The sequence below is a fragment of the Camelus dromedarius genome, chromosome 22 (genome assembly GCF_036321535.1).
Source record: "Camelus dromedarius isolate mCamDro1 chromosome 22, mCamDro1.pat, whole genome shotgun sequence".
NCBI classification, from domain to species: Eukaryota; Metazoa; Chordata; class Mammalia; order Artiodactyla; family Camelidae; genus Camelus; species Camelus dromedarius.
Genome location: NC_087457.1, coordinates 25819273 through 25842484, shown reverse-complemented (window position 1 = coordinate 25842484; position 23212 = coordinate 25819273). Strand labels below are relative to the sequence as shown.

The 23212-nt window shown below is 42.2% G+C and overlaps 1 protein-coding gene across 4 annotated transcripts in view; it reads left to right on the top strand.

Moving 5' to 3' along the window:
• SNX25 (sorting nexin 25) overlaps positions 1-23212 on the top strand; it is an 89644-nt gene that overhangs the window by 48966 nt on the left and 17466 nt on the right. For 3 of the 4 annotated variants that reach the window (XM_064477559.1, XM_031440304.2, XM_064477558.1), the window contains exons 6-11: positions 3136-3206; positions 12690-12871; positions 13294-13425; positions 15015-15287; positions 17484-17648; positions 20518-20649. In XM_064477559.1, coding sequence (XP_064333629.1) covers positions 3136-3206; positions 12690-12871; positions 13294-13425; positions 15015-15287; positions 17484-17648; positions 20518-20649 — 955 coding nt within the window. The remainder of the gene's footprint in view (positions 1-3135; positions 3207-12689; positions 12872-13293; positions 13426-15014; positions 15288-17483; positions 17649-20517; positions 20650-23212) is intronic. The other variant, XM_031440305.2, reaches the window with a different exon arrangement.

Here is a 23212-nt window from a genome sequence, read left to right as displayed (position 1 = left end):
GTTAAAAAATTTTGGCTCATCTGTACAATAGATGGCCATGTAACGATGGTGTTGCATGAGAATATTTAATAATATTAGAGGGGGGAGGGTGTAGCTCAGTGGTAGAGCATGTGCTTAGCATGCACAAGGTCCTGGGTTCAATCTCCAGTACCTCCGTTAAAAATAAAACAAATACAATAAACCTAATTACCCCCCCAATTTTTTTAAAAAAAATTAGAAAATAAACTGATAAAACTGATAAGTTAAAATTTATAAACTGATAAATTAAAATTTATCAGTCTTATGAAACAAAATTTTATGTTTGCATAGAAAAAAGATCATAAAGATACACCACAAGTTAATAGTAGTTAACTTTGTTGTGCTTTTTGTATTTTCCCATTTTCTTCAAAGAACATGTGTTACTTTAGAGAAAGTAAAAATTGGCTCAGACTGAGAAAGTGAAAGTAAAATCTGCCCATCTATTTACCAGGCTGGGCTAACAGACACTAAAGCCAGCTACAAAGTTAACAGGAGATGGTATTTCTTCCAGACACAGGCAGTGGCTGTAAAATGTCATCAAATGTAAGGCTCCTCTGAGTGACTAGTCCTTTCTCATGCACTGAGAAACATTGCCCTCTAAATGCAATCAGAGACTTCGCTGTGTGAAATTCTGTCAGTAAGAACAACACATCCTACTCTTGCCTAGGGGATTTCAGTCACTTTGAAGCAGCCTCACTCATAACCCAGTCGCAGAGCTGCAGATAAGGGGTTTCTGGGCTCAGCATCCCACATGTATCTTAACTTTGTAGTTTTTCTGAGGCAGTGGGACCCTGGATCCATCTGAAATTGACCTGTTTACAAGCCCTGTTTTGAGCCTGTCACAATGCTGCTTCATTTAAATTTCATCTGCACCCCACCCTTCCCCAGAATCCTGTAGTAACTAGATGTTTTCCTTTGTTTGGGGAGCTGCCCCTTGGTTCCTCTTGCTCCTGGCAGTGGGTCAGTGAACCTGATTTTGTTGGACTATAGTGAACCTGGGGGTCTTCAGTTGATCAGGCTGAGACACTTTTATAACAAGTCAGGGAAAAAACTGGTTTTAGGTATGTTTTATAAACGCACACACACATGCACTAAACAGCACAGATCTAAAGAGTCAACAGCAGTGTTAAGGAACAGTAATTGTTAATAGGCGTTAAGCTCTCACTGTGGGGCAGGCACTGTTCCAGATACTTTAAAGATGTTTTCTCATTTAATCTTCATAGTAACCCTATAAGAAAAACTACTGTTCTTCATTCCTCTTTTTACAGATGAAGACTCTTGAGTTTTAGAAAGCTTAAATAATTTCCCAGGGTGACACAGTAAGTGCTGAAAGCAGCATTTGAAACAAGCCATCTGGTGCCAGAGCGCGTGTGCTTCACTTCTCTGATCCACTTCCTAAATTATCCGACAGACCCTTTCAGTAATGCCGTGGATGTAGGAAACAGCTTCAGCTTAGCTGGCTGAAATCACCATGGCTTCATTTCTTAAACGCTTTAATTGAAGTCCCTTTAATGAAAACATTACTGCTTGCCTAGTACAAAGTAGCCCGGTGCAACTCTGAAACATTATTTTTAGATTTCTGATTTTTTCTTGAACGTTTGTATGTATATGGTATTCTGTTGCACTATAGATCCTTGCTAATTTTGATATAAAACAGTATTTCAGACCATTTATCATGTTGTACACCTTGGCTAGGATTTGTCCAGCCTTTAACTCTCCTAAGACATTCTAGCATGTGCACACTCAGGATAGCTCTAAAGTAATGCTTAAAAAAAAAATCTGTGTAAGTTGTGCCTAATGAAATGAAGAGACTAATTTTCTTTTTTGGTTTGGCTGCTAAATAACTTTGAAATCAGTTCTAGTAGAGTCCCAGAGCTTTGACAACTGACAGTAAAATTGTAACAGTAAGAGGTGTTGGTTTCTAAGGGGATCATTTTGAAGGCCTGTCTAGCTTTCAGGCGAGATTAAGATTGGTGGAAAGCATTCATAAAAAGTCTTGCTCCAAGTCTTTATTAATTTAGCTAAGTGTATAAAACCAGACAGAGGTGAAGGTGGAGACTCAGAGCAGGTGGCTTTGTGAGACTTTTTCCTTCCCTTTGAGACAAGGGATGCTGTGGGCAGGGTCTTCCCAGAACTGGAAAAGAGCTGAATCCTTGTTAGGCTGCTTCCTCCGAAGACTTGAGTTTAGATTATCATTTTGGAGAAACATGTACTAACAGTCTCTGCTCTTCTGATTAAGACAATGTTTACAAATATTAGTTCTCCTGTTGGTGGAACCAAACTGGACACCAGCAGGGCCATGCCGTCCTCTGGAGGGGGAAGGCCGGGCGAGCGCCAGGGACCCTGGACAGCTCCCTGGGGGGCCTTGAGAGCCTGTGCCATCCAGGATGGCCAGCATTTGGATATGTATGTTGTATGGTTTTGTCCCTCATTTCCTACTTTGCCTTTTGGTATCAAGTGAAGGTGAATTCTGCAGATTCAGTGATCATCTTCAGATGGTTCCCATGTGCGAAGCACCGTGTGGGGGAGGGTCTGGTGTTTGTAAACATGAATTGGATCCTTCGGATCTTTTCCCTGCCATCGAGGTGTTTGTTGTCCAGCATTGGAGACTCTTGTGGGTATAAATAGCTGAATATGAAGCAGGCTGTTCAGACCAGAAGTAGCGTATGAAGAGCTAAAGAAGTGAGGGGGAGCAAGTGTTTCACCCTGTAGACAAGAGGAATCTAAGAAGCTTCAGAGAGGAATGGCCAGTCAGTAGGTTCCGGTTACTGCTGGCGGGAGAGGAGGGCAGTGGTGGGGGTGAAGAGTGGGAAGAGTTGATCGTAACCTCGAAGTTTCTACCTTCAGTGAGGGGGCAGGTAGTAACGCCTCCGGCACAGGAATGATGGTCAGGGAGTCAGTCCAGCACCCCGACATTCAGGTCTCAGAAATGAGTAGCTCCTGGCACGGCGCCCAGCCCGCTGTGCTTGGTTCGTGTTGGACGCTTTTGATGACACTTGGGCAGGACCTGCAGTTCCTGTGTTATAGTTGCTTAGTACAAACACAGCCTAAAAATATCTCTGAAAGCAGTATTTCCTTCCTATTCAATCTTTCCTGTTCTCTCTTTTTAAAACTCAGGTATCAAATTGTAGTGGAAATAATTCAAGCAACTACAATTAGCAGCTTCCCCCAGCTGAAGAGGCACAAGGGTAAGAACCAGTTTGTTTTCTTCGGTTATAGACCCGAAGGGTCCAGATCTAGCCCCAGCCTTCCCTCTCCCGTCAGAGCTTTGGCAGGTATGAACACTGCGTGTAAATATTTCAAATTTGTTAAAATGATGGTGTAACAGCATAAGAGAAAGTAAGTGTAATTTCATCCTAACAAAAATCTTTGTATTTCTGTGTACACTTATAAACTTTATACATCTGTAGTCATAACTTTTAGAAGATTAAAATCATTGGGTATATAGTACTTCTGTTTTTAAACTAAACATGGTTTCATAATTTTTTCTCATATTACAGTTTGATCTTAATATTCATTAATTTTTTTATATGAAGCATAATCTTCATAGTCACATAAATGACTTCTATGAGTTGACGTTTCATAATTTAATCTTTTCTTCGAGTTAAGCATTTGTATTGTGAACAACTTTCCTCCTCCTACTCTTGCAGATTTAAAATACATGTATCTATATAAATACTCTATATATTTTATCCTGTTTGTTTTTCTTCAAATGAAGGGCTGTTTGATCCTGAGGAGGAATCAGGGTTTGAAGTAGGCTCCCAGCTCCCTGATGGTTTGTCCAGCGCTTCATGTATGAAGCTGCAGGTCGAGTTTTGTCTCCAGGCCAGGGCAGGTCCGGATTCGCAGTGACAAGCAGCAGACACTGCTGCCTCATGGGCTGGACATCCCGCAGAACTGTCCGGCCCCTCAGCTTCCTGTCTGGGGGTGGAGTGCCGGGAGGACAAGGACGACTTGGGCAGAGACTTTGACCTGTGCCCGGGTTTCCAGTCAGCACACAGAGGCAAAGGGACACTGGGGTTGGGGACTTGTGCTTGTCTCTCTGGGTCACTGCCAGAAGGTAGGAGCCATATTAAAAAAAAAGAGAGAGAGATGAGGGTATAGACTCTGAAGAGGCACTAATTCTTAATCTCAGCCCAGCAAGGAAAATTGTGCAAATGTGTTCATTTTAAAGTGTTTACTGAACACTGCCAGGCGATTATGATTCAATAGTGAACACAAGGGAATCTCTGCATTCATCGAGTCCCTGAACTAGGCTGGGGGGCAATCAGACAATTAACAAATAAAATACACGGTATTTCAGACAATGAGATGTGCTTTCGAGAAAAACAAATTAGACATTCTTGTTTAATTGTGCAGGGAGGTATGTGGAGAGGAATGTTGGTTCAGCTGGAAGGGGAGGATTTTGCACTTGGACAGGGTGATTTGGGGAGACCTCGCCAAGGTGGTGACCTGTGAACAAAGCCCTGGGGCCCCGGGGGCGGGGTGTCTGAGGAAGGAAGGGCGTAGAATTCTGAGACAGAAGCACACAGGGCTTACCTGAGGCAGCTTGTATTGCTGGAAAGGGCTGAGTTGGGAGAGAATCCAAAGTCAGAGGTGACAGGAGACCCTAGCACGAAGTCCTTACTTGTACAGTAGGGGCTGCAGCTTTTACTCTGAATGAGGAGGGAAGTCTTCAGAGGCTTTTGAGCAAAGGAGATGTGAATTCCTGCAAGAGTATGGGCTTAGTTCCTTTCCTTTTTTCATTGTTCCTGCAGAGAAGGTGCTGTATTTTCAGGCAGTTTGACAGGTTTTAAGGAGAATACTAGGAAGGGATTTCTTGTTGCCACCATTGTCTTTTCTCAGTGCATCTCCTTGTTATATGAGTTTAGTCAGAAACATACCTTTTTTATTTTGTGTAATTGTGTTAGTTTACTAGGTCTGCCAAAATAGCGTGCCACAGAGTGAATGGTTTCAACAACAGAAGCTCATTTTCTCATAGTTCTGGAGTCTCAAAGTCTGAGGTCAAGGTGTTGGCAGGCTTGGTTCCTTTTGAGGGCAGTGATGAAAGAATCTGTTTCAAGTCTCTCTTCTGGGCTTGTAGAGTGCTGTCGTCTTCCTGTGTCTTCACACTGTCTTGCCTCTGTGCATGTCTGTGTCTAAATTTCTTATTCTTACAAGGACCCCAGTCATACTGGATTAAGGTGCACCCTTAGATGAGCTCATCTGAACTTGAGTATTTCTGCAAAGATCCTATTTCCAAATAAGGTCACATTCACAGGTACTAGGGTTTAGGGCTTCAGCATGTCTTTTGTGGGAATATAATTTAGCCCACAACATTGTAACTGATAAGTTCAAGATAGCACTGTAGTTTCTTTCCTGTGAAAATGCTAGAAGCATTTATTTTCAGTAAGCTGTATAACCACATTAAGATTTGCTCCGTTACTCTCCTTTTGGGTTAATTCTGTTACCAGTAGTTAGCTTTTTCTAAATTTGTCTCAAGTTTATAATGGGGCTCAAAGTAAGGAGTAAAACCTCAGAAAAAAGTAGGGTAGCTAAAGCCACATAGGTGACTTCAGCCACAGTGTGTCTTCATGTCCAGAACAAAGGCGGGTTCTGGGAATCAGTGCTCTCTCAAATTGTGTGGGTCTGCGTAAGAATGGGGGGAAGCACAAGTGACCGAAAAAAGTAAATTGCATTTCATCAAAAGTGAAAAACTTGTGTCTGCCACAAGAAAGTAAAAAGACAACCCACAGAATGAAATAAAATATTTGCAAATCGTGTATATGATACAGAGCTTGTATCCAGAATAGCTGAAGAACTCATACAGCTCAATAATCAAAAGACAAGTAATCCATTGAAAAATGGACAGAGGATTTGTGTAGCCACTTGTCCAAAGATATACAAATGGCTAATAAGCGAATGAAGACATGCCCTGCATCATTAGACATTAGGGAAATGGAAATCAAAACTAATATGAGATACCATTCCTCACCCACTAGAGTGGCTAAAATAAAAAACAGGTAATAACCCGTGTTGATAAGGATGTGGAGATGTTGCAACCCTCGTACACAGCTGGTGAAAATGGGAAAGTCTGGAACCTCCTCAGAATATTAAACATAGAATTACCATGAGGTGTAGTGGTTCCACTCCTAAGTATCTGCCTAAGAGAAATGAAAACGTGTCCAAGAAAGCTTGTTCTTGAATGTTTGTAGTAGCATTATTTAGAATAACCAAAAAGTGAGAATGACCCAAATGGCCGTCAACCAATGGTGACCTGTGCATACAGTGGACTCGGATCCAGCGGTAAAGGAAGGGAGTGGTGAACGTGCTCCAGCATGGATGGACCTTGCAAACACTATGCTGAGTGAAAGAAACCAGTTACAAAAGACCACATGTTGGATGATTTCATTTAAATGAAATGCCCAGAATAGGCAAATCCATAGAGACTGAAAATAGATCAGCAGTTACCTAGGGCTGCCAGGGTGGAAGTGAGATAAGATGGGAAATGAGGAGTTGACTATTACTGGGTACAGGTTTTCTTTTGGGGGTGAGGAAAGTGTTCTATGTTTAGATTATGGTGTTGGCTGCATAACTCTGAATATGCTAAAAAAAACTTTGAATTGTATGTGGTAAAAGGGTAAAATCCATAGTGTGTGAATTATATTTCAATAAAGCTATTTTATAAAGAAAAGAATGAGAAGATGGAGACTGAAAATTTCATTTTCTGGCAAAACTAGCTTAAGCATGTGGCTAGTGGCTGCCATACTGGATAATACAGGAAGTAATTGGGAATTTCTAGGGGTCTTTAGTATTTATTCAGTGACTGCATGTAATACCTTATTCAAGTGTCTAGCCTCATTTCTGGCATGTGGGTACTTTGTAAAGTTGAACTTAAATAATAAGTAAAGTCCTATTTTATAAAAGTTCTTCGATCGAATATATTTCTCATTTTAAGTCCTACTTTAAATTCTAAGTCAGTCGTCCTGGTTTGTTTGGTTTGACTTTGAGCCAGAGAATCTCTTCCTTTCTTAAAGTGTAGGGCTCTAACACTTGCGTCTGCAAAACTAGCTTGAAACAACCTAACAGGCTTAGAGTGGGGGAGGAGGGATTTCCATGCCCGGGGACTTCATGTCGGGTTCAGAGGTTCTGAGTGATTTGCTTCTGTGAAGGTCAGAGTTCCCACCCTAATGTAAACTAGCACCACAGGGGCTTATTTGGGCCCCTAAAGGTCCTTCATTTAGGGATAAGAATCTCGAGCTTGGAATAAATCAGACAAGCCTTTGCAGGAGAACAGTAAAGGTGACTGGGTATTTGTCACATGGTGTGAGCTTTTCTGCCTCCCTTTGACCGATCAGTAGATACAGAATGTGTGCTGGAGCCCTTTGGGGGAACCAGCTTTGGTGTTACTTCACAAAGCTAGCTCTTAGGTTTTCTGTAGCCCCATGTGACAGATAAATGTGGAGCTGTGAGTGTGACCAAGGACTTTTATGATTAACTTTCCACTTCAGTGTGTTACATTACTAGGGTGTTTTGGTGTAACATTGACATTATATTTTTTATCAAGTAATTCCGTCCAAAAAGTGTTCAGTATTTTTCATAAGTTATTTGTGTTATTAGATGTTTAAAATCATATACGAGTAGTTTTTGACAAAAGAAGTAATTTCAAAAGTTGATTTCTAATTTTTTCAGGTACGGTTATGATGTAGTTATGATTCAAGTCTATTTATGTTCATATTTTTCTAATAAAACATTTCAGTGCAGTGCCGCTGGATGGACCTTTTAGCCCTAACACTGTAAGGCACAGTCACATATGGAAATGGAAAATGGAAATAGAAAAATGTAAAAGTCGATTAGCTATGAAATCTTTAAAAATATTTTTGAGGCATTCCTATGGGGAGGGTGATGTGGTGTCTGGGAATGAAGGACGGCAGTGTAGGCGCTGGTGACAGTGGCAAAAAGGAAGGGATTGGTAAGGGAGGCTGTGAGGGAAAGGTGACCTGGTCAGTGACTCACTGGGTTTGGGGTGAATCAGATGGTGGGACGTTACGGTGCTGGGACAGCCTGCTGACTTCACAGGTGAGGACACGCCTATCCGGAGAAGGTCAATGAACTCACTCGTCTGAGGTCATAACTCCTAGTCTGCTGCTGTTCCGCTGCTCCTGTTACGTCCCGTAGCTTTTGGCCGGTGAGGTGAAGTTTGGGGTGTAGAAGAAAAAGTGCTGGAGCTGGCGTTGGACACCTTGGTTCTCCTGCCAGCTTCCCCTTGAAACCTGGGCACGTCCTTCATTTCTGTAGAACCCAGTTTATTCAGTCTTCCGATTGCTTGGTCCAGATGATTAGAAAGCATTTTTCAGTGAAGACATTGAAAAACGCAGAATGAAAAGGGGGACTGATTCAGGGGTGCGAGCGCTCAGTGGTCCCGGGACGACAGGCGGATGGCAGGGTGCGCGCCTGCCATTTCTCACCCTGTCGTGAGAGAGCTGCCCTGAAGAGAAGTATTTGGAAGTTGCCAGCATGGAGGTGACAGCTGATAGTCTTCTGCATCTGCTGTCCCCGAGTCCCCATGTATCTTCACACAGCACATTATTAGAGGAGAACAATGTATTAACAGTCTGGAATGACTTCCTTCATAAATAATGCCATCTGCTGTCTCACCGTTGAAGTTCCTTTGTGGGTGGTTTCAATTTTAAATAATTAGGTTGTTATAATTTAAGTGCAGATTTTTTTTTTTAATTAAAGGGGTGGTCAAATTGAGAATTCTCTATTGTTCTTTTTCTTTTAATTGAGTATCTAGCAACATGTTATTATAGGAAGCAGTTCTTGCTTCTCTGTGACCTTTGGAATTTTGATGTACAGCTGTCAAATGAAAGGTTACTTTATTTCATTCTTTCTCAAATTTATCTCTATTTCCAGAGAAATATATGTGTTTTTTCCTCTTTGTGAAAGTCATTAAGGAAATTTTGATTTTTTTTTTTACATTAAAGGCTTCCCCAGAATAGAACTGTTATTTTTGGAGATCTCTGCATTTTAGAGACGGTACGATCCAGTGAAAATACCATCGGGCAAAGAATCTGGGAAAAGCCTCAGTCTGTATGTTAACCTCCTTTCACTGGCCCCACCTGTCTGCTCTGTTTCCTTACACCTGGAAAATCGGGCGGGCTGTGCCCATTCGTGTCTCTACCAGGTTGTGATGCTACCAGGTTGTGGGTGCAGTTGTAAGCAATTTCATTTCCAATGTTGTTTCTCCTTATTTCCACGTTCTTTTTGTGAGTGGGAAACTGAAGAAGTTTAAAAAAAACTGAACAGATGGAAGATCCTAAGAATATTTATGATTCAAACTAGAGATGGGAACTTTATGAAAGTAGTATATATGTGCTAAAATGTCCATTTGTTGCTACATATGTTTCGGGCAAGTCTTTTTCAATTATAATTGATGATTAAGAAAGAATATGCAATTATGAAAACATTTTGAGGATATAAAGGAAAAAAAGCCGTGCAGCAGGTTGGGAGAAATTACCTGATTGTGTCTGGGTCTTGTCAGGTGAGACACTGCGCTGATACTTGGCATGTAATGGAGAGGTGAGGCTTGACAGGAAGACGGGGGCCGATCCTAAAGGGCCTTGTGAGCTGTCCTGAGAAGTCTGGACTTAATCCTGTAGACCAGTGGTTCTCGAAGTGGAGTGTGCATCAGAATCACCTGGAGGGCTTGTTAAATCGCAGGTTGCTGGGCCCAGCCCCGAAGTTTCTGATTCTGTGGGTCTGGCGTGGGCCCTGAGGGTGTGCGTGTCCCAGGGCTCCCTAGACATGCTGGTGCTGCTTCTCCAGGAACCACACTTTGAGAACCACTGCTGTAGAGCCATTGATGTATTCATGTCTCCGTTTCAGTGCCCAGCCCTCTAGCTTTTTATTTACAGTTAGAATAGCCCAAGTAGTTGAGAAATGGTCTATTAAATTAGCTGGCTGCTGTGGTCTGAATATTTGTGTGTCCCCCCGACCCCAGTTTTTTTTTGTTGAAATCCTAACACCCAAATTGATGGTATTAGGTGAGGCCTTTGGGAGGTGCTTAAGTCATGAGGGTGGAGCCCTTATGGATAGACTAAGTGATTTATAAAAGAGGCGGCAGAGAGGTCCCCAGCCCCTCCCACCACGTGAGGACACGGCAAGAAGGTGGCCATCTACGGCCGACACGCAGGCCTTCTCCGGAACGCCCCCACGCTGGTGCCCTAGGCTTGGATTTCCAGTCTCCAGACTGAGAAATAAATGTCTGTTGTTTATAGCCGCAGTCTGTGGCATTTGGTTATAGCTGTCTGAACGCACTAAGACATGGGCCAAGTGTAGGAATTCTGGTAGTCATGGAACATATGCTGATTTGTCCTTATGGATGAAAATAAGCCCAGTGCTTCAGCTCCCTTTAAAGTACCCCCCCCACCGGCTGTTCTGGATCCTGAAATGTTACCAAGAATAGTTAAGGTGATTCGAGAGTGGTATTTATTCAGCTGACGACGACGAAGGACATGATGTTGATTTGAAGCAGGCAGAAACTGCTGTGTATAAATACTGCACACTGGGGAGTGACATGCCCGTCGTATAGACTGGGAGGCATTCGAAAAATTGTGTCTTGTTTAGAATATAAATAAAGAGTTCTGGAATTGAATATATCAAGCAAAACTGTAGGAGAACTTCAGAATAGATTGAATATGAATGTAAACAACACACTGATGTTGATCCCCATCAAGAATTTTTTAAATAATATTTCTTACCTGATTCGGGATTTAAAGGTGTCCCTGCCTGAAAGAAGGAGCTGATCTATAGATGCTGGAGGGCTTCCCAGAGTGCTTCCTCATGATCGATGTGATCTGATTTTCTAGCATTGCAGTAATTGGACTCAGCTTCTAATTTATGAATGACCTAAACTTAAAAAACACCAGTCTGTTGCTGCAGGGCCGTTGCCAGTTTCTTCCTGCCCAGCCCTCATGCCCTCAGCGCTGCGGCCTCCAGCTCCTGCAGCCCCTTCATCTGGCCCAGCTCCCGTCCTTTCTCTGCCTCGAGGGACTGAGAGCTCAGGGCACTTCGGTCACACTCTCTGTAGGCTCACAGTTTTATATCCAACCCTGCTCCCACCTGTCTCCCCCCAAGGAAGCTTCAGTCATCCTACATTCTGAGGCCTGCATTTATACAAATAGCTCAGGTCCAGAGATGTTAAACAGGTCTTAGTCACACCCTGATCTGGAACTTGAACCCACCTGTCCTGGACCCATCTCACTCCACTCCTCACTCGTGCAGGTAGGTGTTACAAGAGTCATGCTCGAACTTAGAAATTATACGGGCCAGATCTGTGTTCTGCGTGTCTTTCTCCTATCTCTTCGAGTCGTGGTTCTAATTTGCGAGCAGGGTTCTCCTGGTAATTTAATGTGTGGATTTAACTGACATGACATTATGACTTTGCAAATGTATTTCAAGTACGTTGGAGGACCTCAAACCAAAGGAAATGCTGGAAGTATCAGCACTTGAGACGTTTAAAGGAAGGAAATAAGACGTGGCTGCAGGCACCCTGACAGCCGTGCTAGGCTGCAAGGTCTCCGGTACCGTGAGAGGCCCCGCTGTCGGCTCCTGCCACGATCGCTGCTTATTCCTCAAATACGCTCTCTGCTAAAGTGGAGACACTTTAGATGGTGAAATTGCAGGTGTTTGGTGTGAGAAGAGAATTCTTCTCCTTCTCCTCCTCCTCCCCCCCCTTCTCCTCCTCCCCTCCTCCCCTTTCCCCCTTTTCCCCTCTTCCTCCTCCCTCCTCCTCCTCTTCTTCTTTCAAATAGCATACTTATCTCAAGTTGAAAAGCAAGGTAAATATTGTTGTAGTTCCTGGGCGGCTTCTGAGATGATTTTCAGGTAACTTTGAAGGAGTGTGTGCTGGTCAGTAACTGAGCCTCATGTTGAGAAGTGTGGAGCATCATTTCCCATTTTGAAATTTGACTGGTACCTAAATAAATACATTCCTGTTTCGTGAACCCTCTTCTCAGAGATTCTCAGGGAGGCTTACTGAAACTTCCATCTAAATGTACGGGAAAGATTCAGAGGCTCGCTAGTCCGTCAGTGTGGGTACAGGCTGAGGAGTGGAGGCCCGACATCTAGTGAGAACCCCCCTTACTCCCTTCCCTTGATCGCTTGGGGTTGAGGGGCGTGAGGAGGCCTGTGTGTCCTGGGGAGCAGAGCCACGTGCTGGGGGCGCCGGGGGCTGGGGAGAGTGCAGCCTTGCTCCTTCCCCCCGCACAGAGGCTCTACCTCTGTATTAGAACTTCTCAGTGGGGTGGGGTACAGTTTGCCCACCAAAGGACAGGGGGCATTTGACGAGATCAGGAGGCAATTTTGGATGTTACATCAGTGGAGAGGGATGGTGCTGGCATCTAGTGGTGGAGGCCAGGATGCTGCTAAAAATCACCCAGTATGTATACAGGACAGCCCTGCAGCAGAGACTTATCCACCCCAAGTGTCACTGGTGCTGGATCGTATGGCAGTTCTATTTTTAATTTTTTGAGGAACCTCCATCCTGGTTCCCATCCATAGTGGCTGCTCTTCAGTGCCCACTGTTGTTCAGAATGTACACGTCAGACACTGGTCTGGTCCAGAGCTGTACTGCTTCCTCTCTTGTACCTTGTCCTCTGACCAGGTACTGTCCATCCATCTCCTTTAAGGTAAAGAAACCGCTGCCATGAAGGCTGATCTCCTGAGGGCCAGGAACATGAAAAGGTACATTAACCAGCTGACTGTGGCGAAGAAGCAGTGTGAGAAGAGGATCAGAATCCTGGGAGGCCCCGCCTACGACCAGCAAGAGGACGGGGCCTTGGATGAGGGGGAAGGGCCTCAAAGCCAGAAGGTAGAACTGTGTAAAATCAGTGATCTTCCACCTTAAGATGCAAATTAAAACTAAAATAACTAGAAGGAAGGAAATTATATAGCAACAGAAATCAGTGAAATAGAGGACAGAAAAAACAGAGAAATCAATGAAATTGAAGGTCCTTATTTTAAAAGATCAACATTTATACACTCTAGTTAAAACGACCAAGAAAAAAAAAGACACAAATTACAAATATTAGGAACGAGAGAGGGGATATCACTATAGATCCTACATGCATTAAAAGGATAGCAAAGGAATATTATGAACAACTTGAAGCCAATAAATTTCACAATTTAAATTAGACTGATTGCACAAATCACCAAAACTGACTGAAAAAGAAAATGAAAATCTGAGTACTAAAATTTGGTTTTGAAAAACTTTTTCTTAAATTCCCTTAATAGATTCTTCAATTCGAAGACATCTTGGCCAGTCCTTTTTACCGAGAGCATTTTAGAACATACATGGAAAGGATGGATAAGAGAGCTCTGATTCGTTTCTGGGAGTCTGTGGAATGTCTGAAGAATGCTAACAAGGTAGGATATATAGGCTCAAAGCAGTATTAATCACTAGCTGGTGAAAACCTGTGTATTGGACAGCGCATCTGTGTTTCTCAGTAAAGCTACAAGATAAGTATACATTCAAAGAATATTTTAGGCCAAATATATTATTGGCATTATGTTCTAGCCCATAATGGTACATAAAATTAGATTTTGTTTTTATATGTGTAGTCAAGGAAAATATATTTACAAATGTACCCAAATATTGAATTTAGTTTCAGGTAGTTATTTTTTAACCCACTATAAAAAGGCATACACATACCCACATTGCTATTACAGTAAATTTGGTCTTTTCACCTACACCTCAATCTCATGACCTTCTTATTTTTAATACCACAGTGTGTGTTTTTAATACCACTGTGTGTATATTTTATACCTTTTTTTATTTCATTAAAAATACGATTATGTTAATAAGGAAGATGGAAAATAATATATAACACATGTGTCTTGAGAGGCTTATTCAAATAAGCACAGGTAGCACCGTGTACACTGAGTTCCTCATTTGCACTTCATGTGAGCACTGCGAGAGCCGAATAACTTAAAATCCATCAGAAATCACACACTACATTGGTTAAGGAGCTAAATCCAGTCATAGTATTTTAAAATCTTTTAGGAATGCCTTTTATTATCAATTTATAAGCCACAAATTACTTCATTTTTCTCAATATTATATTTGCCAATTTTATTACATGTTTTATTTACCAGACGTGACTTCAAACTTGACTTTTGGCCACTCTCAAGGGAATTTTGTAAAACACAATCTAAAAAATTTTCCTAACCTACTGAAAACAAGTTGAAAAATGTCAGTGGAATAAGAGGATATAGCTTCCTTGAGTAGCTATATTTTGAGTTAGCAACGTTGATTTGGATGTAGAAGTTCTGAAATACTTTTCATATTCATAATGTTCATTAAGTTGTTTTCACTTCTTGCTACTGTTGAAGACTTTGCATAACATTCCTAGAGTTAATAAGTTATCTCTAGTGGAAACATGAAGATTATGTTAATCAGAAGAGATGTTTGCATTTCCGAAGTAGACCAGCAGTGACCTACGTGTAATGTTTAAGGCCAAGCTGTCTAATATAAGCTTGATTACAATAAAGTAAGTCATCATTCTGAAGGCTATTTCTCTTGCTTTCTTAAATTACACAGTTATTGACTTTTTTCTAGAGTGAGAAATTCTCATTTCTGATTATTTATGTTAGATGAAAAAGTCAAATAGAATTTAGCTGATAAATTGTATTCCTGAGGAATCCAGATTTATGAGAAGGAATCCATTGCAAGAGAACTGTTCTCATTCTCTTTTTTTCCTTCCAGCATTTAAAAGAAATTACATTTGTTAACTGTTCAACGTAATGTGTTCATTTTAAGGAACCAGTTGTTTTTTTCAAGGTCTGACGCTTACCCCTTGGCTGTGAATGTTCACACAAAAGCCCAAACCCCGCACTCATCCCACGTTCTAAATAACTTCCTTCCACCCTTAAAATGCAGAGAATTCAGAAGAAAATAGTTTTTCTCAGAGATGGTATTTCTTCCTTTCTCTTTCTTCACCTTCCTGTCTTTTCAGAATGAAATCCCACAACTGGTTGGTGAAATTTACCAGAATTTCTTTGTGGAGAGCAAAGAAATACCTGTGGAAAAATCACTTTACAAAGAAATCCAGCAGTGTCTTGTGGGAAATAAAGGAATTGAAGTGTTCTGCAAAATCCAGGGAGATGTTTATGAGACCTTGAAGGATAGATATTACCCTTCATTTATTGTCAGTGACCTGTATGAGAAACTGATGATAAAAGAGGAAGAAAAACATGTCTCGCAGCTGATTTCCAACAGGGATGAAACGGTGAGTCACGTTTAACTTCCTGCTCCCTTTTGATTGCATAAGCTCTGGGTATGTGCCCTAGGTGGGCACAGGTTGTGTGAGCCGAATTTGGCGTGCACCCTCATCTTTTAATGTACAGGACTTTGAGTGGGACTTTAAGTTGAAGGCCTTGTTGCTGCTTGTGGTCTTACGTGCTTCTTTCTCTGTCCCTCTGACCAGCTGGGTACCACCACCAGAGTTCAGTCAGAGACCTCTCTGTTCTGTCTGCCTGAGACACACCTGGGTCTGACTCCTGGAAAGTGAGGGCAGGACGTCTGTGGGATGGGACATTTGTGACTTAGGCCAGGTTCGAGAGTCAGTGGCATGACAGTCCAGCCTGAGAACAGACAAGAAGGATGAGGGAAAATGAGGAGAAGTAGAGCATACAGGAAGAGTTGCAGGAAACACTTTGGAATTAAAAAAAATAAAAAGCAAAACCAGATGAAATTAAGATGTTTTGAAGGAAACCTTGCCCCAGCCATACCTGAAGTCTAATTGTCTTATAGTGCCCTGGATCATTTTGAATCGCCCCAGTTGCAGTCTCCTATTAACGACTTACGAGTTTGAAGGTTTTGAAGGTACAAAGAAGAAGCACCTTACGTAGCAAAGTCACCTTGCATGGGAAGATTATAATTTAGATTCTTTCTTCCTGTCCAGTTCACTGTATCTCAAGCCCTGAGGAATCGGGCGCTTGTTTATGGTGGTATTAGAAGCTGACATCTCTGAACTGTTGTTAAATTCATTCATTCAGACTTTTTTTTTGTAAGTTTTGTTACTTGGTTCTTTACATTTTCAGTGTTTAAAACCACTAAACTGGTCCAAAACTCATGACTCATTGCATTTTATTTTTCGGATAGCACAGCTAAAACAAACTGATCTATCTCTGTACCTCAAAAATTAAAATAGTTAATATGCAAATGTTGTGAAAAGTGTATTCAAATCAAGAAAAGCATTAATGCCTAACAGTTAAATTGAATAAGGACTTGAACTGACAGTTGATATGAAAGGTAATAAATAGTAAACAAAGGGGAAAAAATGTCAAACTTCCCCTAGGATCCGAAGAAAGGTAATATTTATTACTGATCTTTTGAAAGCTCCTACTCTCTGTTCCAGGAGCCCCACTTCTAGAAACTTATTCTATGAAAATAACTAAAATTTAGGGGAAAAAGTTTGTGCACAGTGGAGTTTTAGTACATCTGGGATAGCAGAAAAAGCAAAATCAGCCCATAGCAGGAGCAGCAATAGGAACATGCCTCAATATATTATCAACTCATAGACTTCTGGGCAGCCATAGCAATCACCCTCAAAATACACAGCGTTGAATATTGTATGAAAAAGGCAGGATACATTCATGGACAACGATTAGACAGAAAACATGAGACAGCTTGATGTTCTCTGATTAATAATACTTTATGTTTCTTCAAAAAAAATTGCATTACTGTTTGTTACAATTAATAAAAATTAGAAGAAAAAGATCTGGAAGCACGTTAAGGAGTAAATGAACCAGAAGACAGTTCCCTGCAGTTCTTTTCATACTGTTGCTGCTCACAGATCTAATTACTCACATGCTGTTTGTTGATAAGCTGTTTAGAGTTTTTCAAGTTATCTCATTCTTCATGAATCTTAAGTCACTTTCAAATGCTAAGTATTTTACTTGTAGAATAATCTGTTGGTTAGTAAAGTATATCATTAAAAGAAGGACCGAGCAAAGGGCATACTGAAAATACCTTGACCAATAGGAATTTGGAAATTTTAAAGGGACTTGCATGAGTTTTTCATAATATTCTTAAAAGACCAAAAGGAAGCCAGGTCTCAGTGTTTTTATGTCAAAGTTTAGGTGCAGAACATTCAGTTGCGTTGCCTTGTTCTGTGCAGGTTTCCTTGAGTGTACCATGTGGGGAATAATGGTGTGGAATTTTTTCTCCTTTCTCTAGGCTGTGTTTCTTTTTTCACTGTAATTCCCAATACCAGTTACTTTGGTTGTAAATACTTTGATTTTTCACTTTGCTGAGGAAAAAGCAGTCTACTTCTAGGCTTCCTACCAAGGATTCTCTCCCTAGTGGAATCCAGTGCTTTGGAACAGTGCGTTGTCATGACGTCGACCCTATTCTGCAGGCGACATGCACTGAATAGTCCGTCATTATAAAGGCGGGTGGTTCACGTGCCATCTTCTCCCAGGGCCCAGGAGGTGAGGCTGGTGAGGAGGCTGTGGATGAAGGTACCAGTCGGATTAATGAACAAGCCAGTTTTGCTGTAAACAAACTACGAGAACTAAATGAGAAACTTGAGTATAAGAGGCAAGCCCTAAATTCTATACAAAATGCGCCAAAACCTGACAAGAAGGTAACTCTTGCTTTCAAAGTTGTCTTTAAAAGTTTCTGTTTTTCAGTTTGATATGTAGTAGTTTTCTGTTTATGTTGACAAGCGTCACAGTTTCTTAAAGAATTTTAACTGTAAGTTGCATTGTTATTTTTTGGCTTCTAGTATAGGATTAGAAAGGCATTTGTCTTTTACATGTTACGATGCGGGGTCCCTTCCGCACCATCAGCTGTTACTGTGTCTTTTATCCGACTTGCCTCCAGTGCCTTTACGGAAGGGGTGGAGCTTCCAGTCATTTCTGGAAGTGAGCTAACTATGCAAGGACGATCTTAATTTTTTTTTTCTTTCAAATTTTGCAAGTACAGTTTAGAGCACTTCACAGAATTATTCAAGAAAGAAATTGTTCTGCTAAAAGCCAACGGAGTTTGAAAGTTTAAAAAATGTAAACAGCATCTTACTAACTGGCATTCCTCAAACCCAGGAGGTGGTGAGGCTTTTTGCTTTGTGTTCATACATCTTTGGAGCCCAAGAGGCAGGTTTCCCTAATGTAATGGCCGGAGCTCTTTGTTTTGCCAAATTGATCTCCCCTGGCACTTTCTGAATGTGTATTCAGAGGCTAAGTGATGGGGAAATGCAGGAGGCTGTGCTGGTCACTGAAGTGGAGTCTAACCCCTGCCCTCAGGGAGCAGACGTGCTGACTGTGGAACCAAACACACTCCCACCGAAACGCAGCGGGTAGCTTCAGTCCTTACCCACAGTGAGATGCGCATGAGGGCAGAGGCGCGAGTGCTTCCGGCAGGCTTGCGGAGGAGGCAAAGGGTCCTTGCCGCTGCGCGTTCAGGAATGTTTTGAGGCACAGCTGCTGTCCTCAGACTCAGAGTTACATAACCCTATAGGTTTTCTCACTAAAGAGATCCAGGGAGATGGTGAGCATAGAATGTTTTAAATAATTATTTATTTTTAAAAATTGTGGAAAAAATATACTAACAGTAAAATTTTCCACGTGTACAATTCACTGGCATGAAGAGCATTTACGTTGTTATGCAACCATCACCACCATCCGTCTCCAGAATCCTTTTCATCTTGAAAAACTGAAACTCTGTGCCTATGAAACAGTAACTCCCCATTCCCCTTTCCCCAGCCCCTGGCAACCACCCTTCTCTCTTTGTCTCTTATGAATTTAACCACTCTGAGTACCCCCTATGAGTGGAATCATACAGTATTTGTTGTTTTGTGACTGGCTTATTTCACTTAGCATAATGTATTTGAGGTTCAGCATAATGTACTCAAGATTCATCCCTGTGGTAGCATGTGTCAGCATTTCATTCCTTTTAAAGGCTAATATTCAATTCCATGTTTATACAACATTTTGTTTATTCATCTGTCCATTGATGGCCACTTGGCTTGCTTCCACATTTTGGCTATTGTGAAAAATGCTGCCACGAACCTGGGTGTATAAATGTCTTTTCAAGACCCTTCTTTCAGCTCTTTGTGCATATATACCTAGAAGTCGAATCGCTGGGTCATATAGTAATTGTTTTTAATTTTTTGAGGAATCTCCCTACTGGTTTCCATAGTGGCTGCCCCATTTTAGCTTCTCGCCAGCGGCACAGAAGGGCTCCAGTTTCTCTGTATCCTCACCAGCACTTGTTACTCTGATGTTTGATAGCAGTCATCCTGATGGGTGTGAGGTGGTACCTCACTGTGGTTTTGATTTGCATTTCCCTCATGATTAGTAACGTTGAGCATCTTTTTATGTGCTTTTTGACTGTTCTCTTTGGAGAAATGCCTATTCAACTGCTTTGCCCATTTTTGAATTAGGTTGTTTGTTTTCTTGTTGTTGTTGGGTTTTAGGAGTTCTCTGTATATTCTGGATATTAATCCCCTATCAAATATGTGATTTCTAAATAGTTTCTCACATTCTGTGAGTTGCTGTTGTACTGTGTTGATAGTGTTCTTTGCCCAAAAGTCTTTAAAATTTGTGAAGTCCAGTTTGCCTGTATTTCCTCTCGTTGCCTATGCCTTTGGTGTCGTAGCCAAGAGCATTAGCAATCCCATGTCATGCAGCTCCCCCACGCTTTCTTCTGAGGATTTTGTAGTTTTAGCCTTATAGTTAGTCCTTTGATCTACTTTGAGTTAATTGTTGTAGGTATTAGGTAAGGGCCCAGCTTCATTATTTTGCATGTGGATGACGATCCAGTTTTCTCAGCACCATTTGTTGAAAAGACTGCCCTTTTGCCATTGATGGTCTTGGCACCTTTGTCGAAAGTCACTTGACCATATATGTGAGGGTTTATTTCTTGGCTCTCTAGTCTGTTCCATTGGTCTGTACGTCTGTCTTTATGCTGGTATGATACCATCTTGATTAGTGTGGCTTTGCAGTAAGTTCTGAAATCAGAGAGGGTGAGTCCTCCAACTTCGTGGTTCTTCTTCAAGGTTGTTTTGACTCTTCAGTCTCCCTTGAGATTTCATAGTAATTTCAGGGTGGATTTTTCCATTTATGCCAAAACATCATTGGAATTTTGATAGGGAACACACTGAATCTGTAGATTGCATTGGATAGCTTTAACATCTTAGCAATATTTAGTCTTTCCAACCCATGAACATGGGTCATCTTTCCATTCATTTATGTCTTTAACTTCTTTCATCCGTGTTTTGTAGTTTTCATTGTAGGAGTCTTTTACCTCCTTTCTCAAGTTGATTCTTAAATATTTTGTTACTTTTATGCTATTGTAAATGGAATTGTTTTCTTAATTTCCTTTTGGGGTTATCCATTCTTGGTGTATAGAAACACAGCTGATTTTTGTGTGTTGATTTTGTATCCTGCTACTCAGCTAAGTTGCATAGCGTTTTAAATGGTCTCATGACTCCCGGGATGTTTTCCCTGTGGCAGATTGTTTCTAAGTTGAAGGAGGAGATAATTCTAATGGAGAAAGAACGCACGGACCTTCAGCTGCACATGGCAAGGACGGATTGGTGGTGTGAGAACCTGGGCATGTGGAAGGCCTCCATCACCAGTGGAGAGGTAGGTGCGACTGCTTGTCTTCCCAGTTTATTAGGTATTTATTCCCAAACTTCTGCGTTTGACTTTATCAGACAAGATTTTGTCCCAGAGAATTAAGGTTGGGGACAGAAAACTTTGTTCGCTCTTCTAGACTGCATTTGTCCTGCTTTCCTTGCCCCACGTTTTCAGGCTGGTTTGCCTGTGACTGGGAGCTGTCACTAGGCTGCTGGTGTAGATCTGATCTCCCTCCACTTCAGCGTCCTTGTTCACCGGAATCGTGACACTTAATGTCCTTGAATTACCAATATACTTTGCCATTGAGGGTTGAAAAAATGGAAAGGACTACTTGAAATTTGCGGGTGAAACATTACAAATGTTAAGTGTTTCTGATCGATCCATCCTGCTGACTTCAGGGGCTCAAATGTCAGCAGCTCTAAGATCTTTAATAATGACTATTTTTCCCTTGTATTGGAAAAAATTTTGCTATTCTCTGAGAGATATGGGATAGTAGTTTTCAGAATACACTGTATCCCTTTTCTTTCGTCTGTATAAGTAATTTTGTTTAAAGGAAGGATGCTTATAGGCACAGTGTTAGTGTTGACAACTCCTGCCTTCTCACCTAGCCAACTATGGAAACCTGGGGATAAAAGGCAGGTCCATCATACAGCACACACACAGGACAAGATCCTGGGGAAGGTTGTGTGACTGGCCCCATCGTCGTTTCAAATGGCTTGTCAGATACTCAGCTCCTGAGATTTGCAAGGGCCTGGCTGCCCAGCGTACCTTGGTCCTTCCCTGCTTTTCCCATCAACTCAGTGGCTGGACATTCTTACTGGGAGAAGAGCTTAAAATTCACAATCTTAAATTCACTTCTAGTTTAGATAGTAAAACAACGCATGTTCTCCGAGAGCCATCCTGACAGCACACTTGTGACGTGAGAGCTTGACCAAGTGCCCCTGATGAGTCTTTGGCACTGGTTGGCGCTCCTGGTAAGGTGAGCTGCGGGGCAGTGTGCCTTCTGTGAGCAGGGGAGGTGGGGGCAGTGGGCCGGGGAAGGTTGCACAGAACCTTGGAGTTCCGGGTAGAGACGCTTGATAACCGCAGGTGGAATTTTCTTTAGGGTGAAGGTCTAGGAGGGGCGAGGCTCAGGGCTACGAAATGTCAAAAGGTAATCGAGGAGGCCATTGGAAGGGAAAGAACACACATTCTGTCACCTCCTCAGTTTTGCCCAGAGCTGCCTCTGACATTTCACAGTTTATTAAAATAATCTTCCAAAGGCAAATACTGAGAGAGAGGGAGGGGGAAGGAGGAAGAACCCTCACAAGGCACTTTGCCCTGGTAATCAGTGCTTCCTCAGGGGTCTGCTGTGTCCTTGATCCCCAAAAAGATAATGGAAATGGACACGGAGGGGTCCCTGGCTGCTGAGAGTTCACAAGGCAGCCCCACGTGGGGGGGGGGTGTTTACATCAAGCCAGACCCCCCGGCTTCTGAGACTGGGTGAGCCACCCGCGTGCTGGGTGGCCCTGGCACCATCCGGGGCCTGTTGCCCCCTCCCCTCCGCATCCCCGTGGAGGGTGGATCGCCATCCCCCCGGGGGGCTCAGCCGCTGCTTATAAGTCTTGCATCTCTTTCCTTTGCCTTTCTGTTCACTCACCAGTTCAATTCATGAAACCAAGTCAAACTTAAACTCGATGTATTTTCTTTTTGTTTCTTCTCTTCTCCATTTACATTGAGAACAACAGTGGCCTATTCTGAATTATAACAGGGTATGTGTGTAAGTGTTTAAGAATTAATCCAAGTTGAGAGGAAGAAGACATGTCGTCCAGTGTAAAATTTCATGAAAATGAAAATTAAGGTTTGTTGAATCCTGTAATAAACTGGGAAAGCCCTCATCCTTCTTTGAGAGAAGTTTTGGTCTGTCACACCTGTTTGCTTGCTGTTAATTTGCTTCTTCCAGGAAACACAATAAGGATGTTAAGTCTGCTGTATTCATTTTCTTTTGATGCACAACGAATTACCACACATTTCATGACTCAGAACACCATTTATTAGCTCATAGTTCTGTGGGTTTAAAGTCCACCTCTGTGTGACTGTGTTCTCTACCCACTGTATCATGACGCTGAAATCAGGCTGTTGGCCAGACTGTGTTCCTGTCTGAAGAATCTGGAGGAAAGTCCACTTCCAGGTTCACTCAGGTTGTTGGCAGAATTCAGTTCCCCATGGTTGTGGGACTGAGGTCTCTGTGTTTTTGCAGTCAGTGGAGGGTTATTCTTAATTCCTCGAAGTTCTCCTGGCTCCTTTCCCCATGGCCCTCTCCATCTTTAAGATGGCACAATGCGCCAGGCCTTTGTGCTTCCTCTGGTTCCTCTTCCACTACTCGCCAGAGAAATCCCTCTGCTTTGAACGGGCTCGTGTGATTAGGGTAGACACACCCAGATAGTCGTCCTAGTTTGAAGTCAGCTGTGCATGTAATGTTACCTAATTGCCAGAACAGACCCCATCATCGTCAGGTCCTGGGGACGATGTGGGGCACACACACCAGTGAGAGGGAGATCTTCAGAGACACTTAAAAATCTTGCCTACC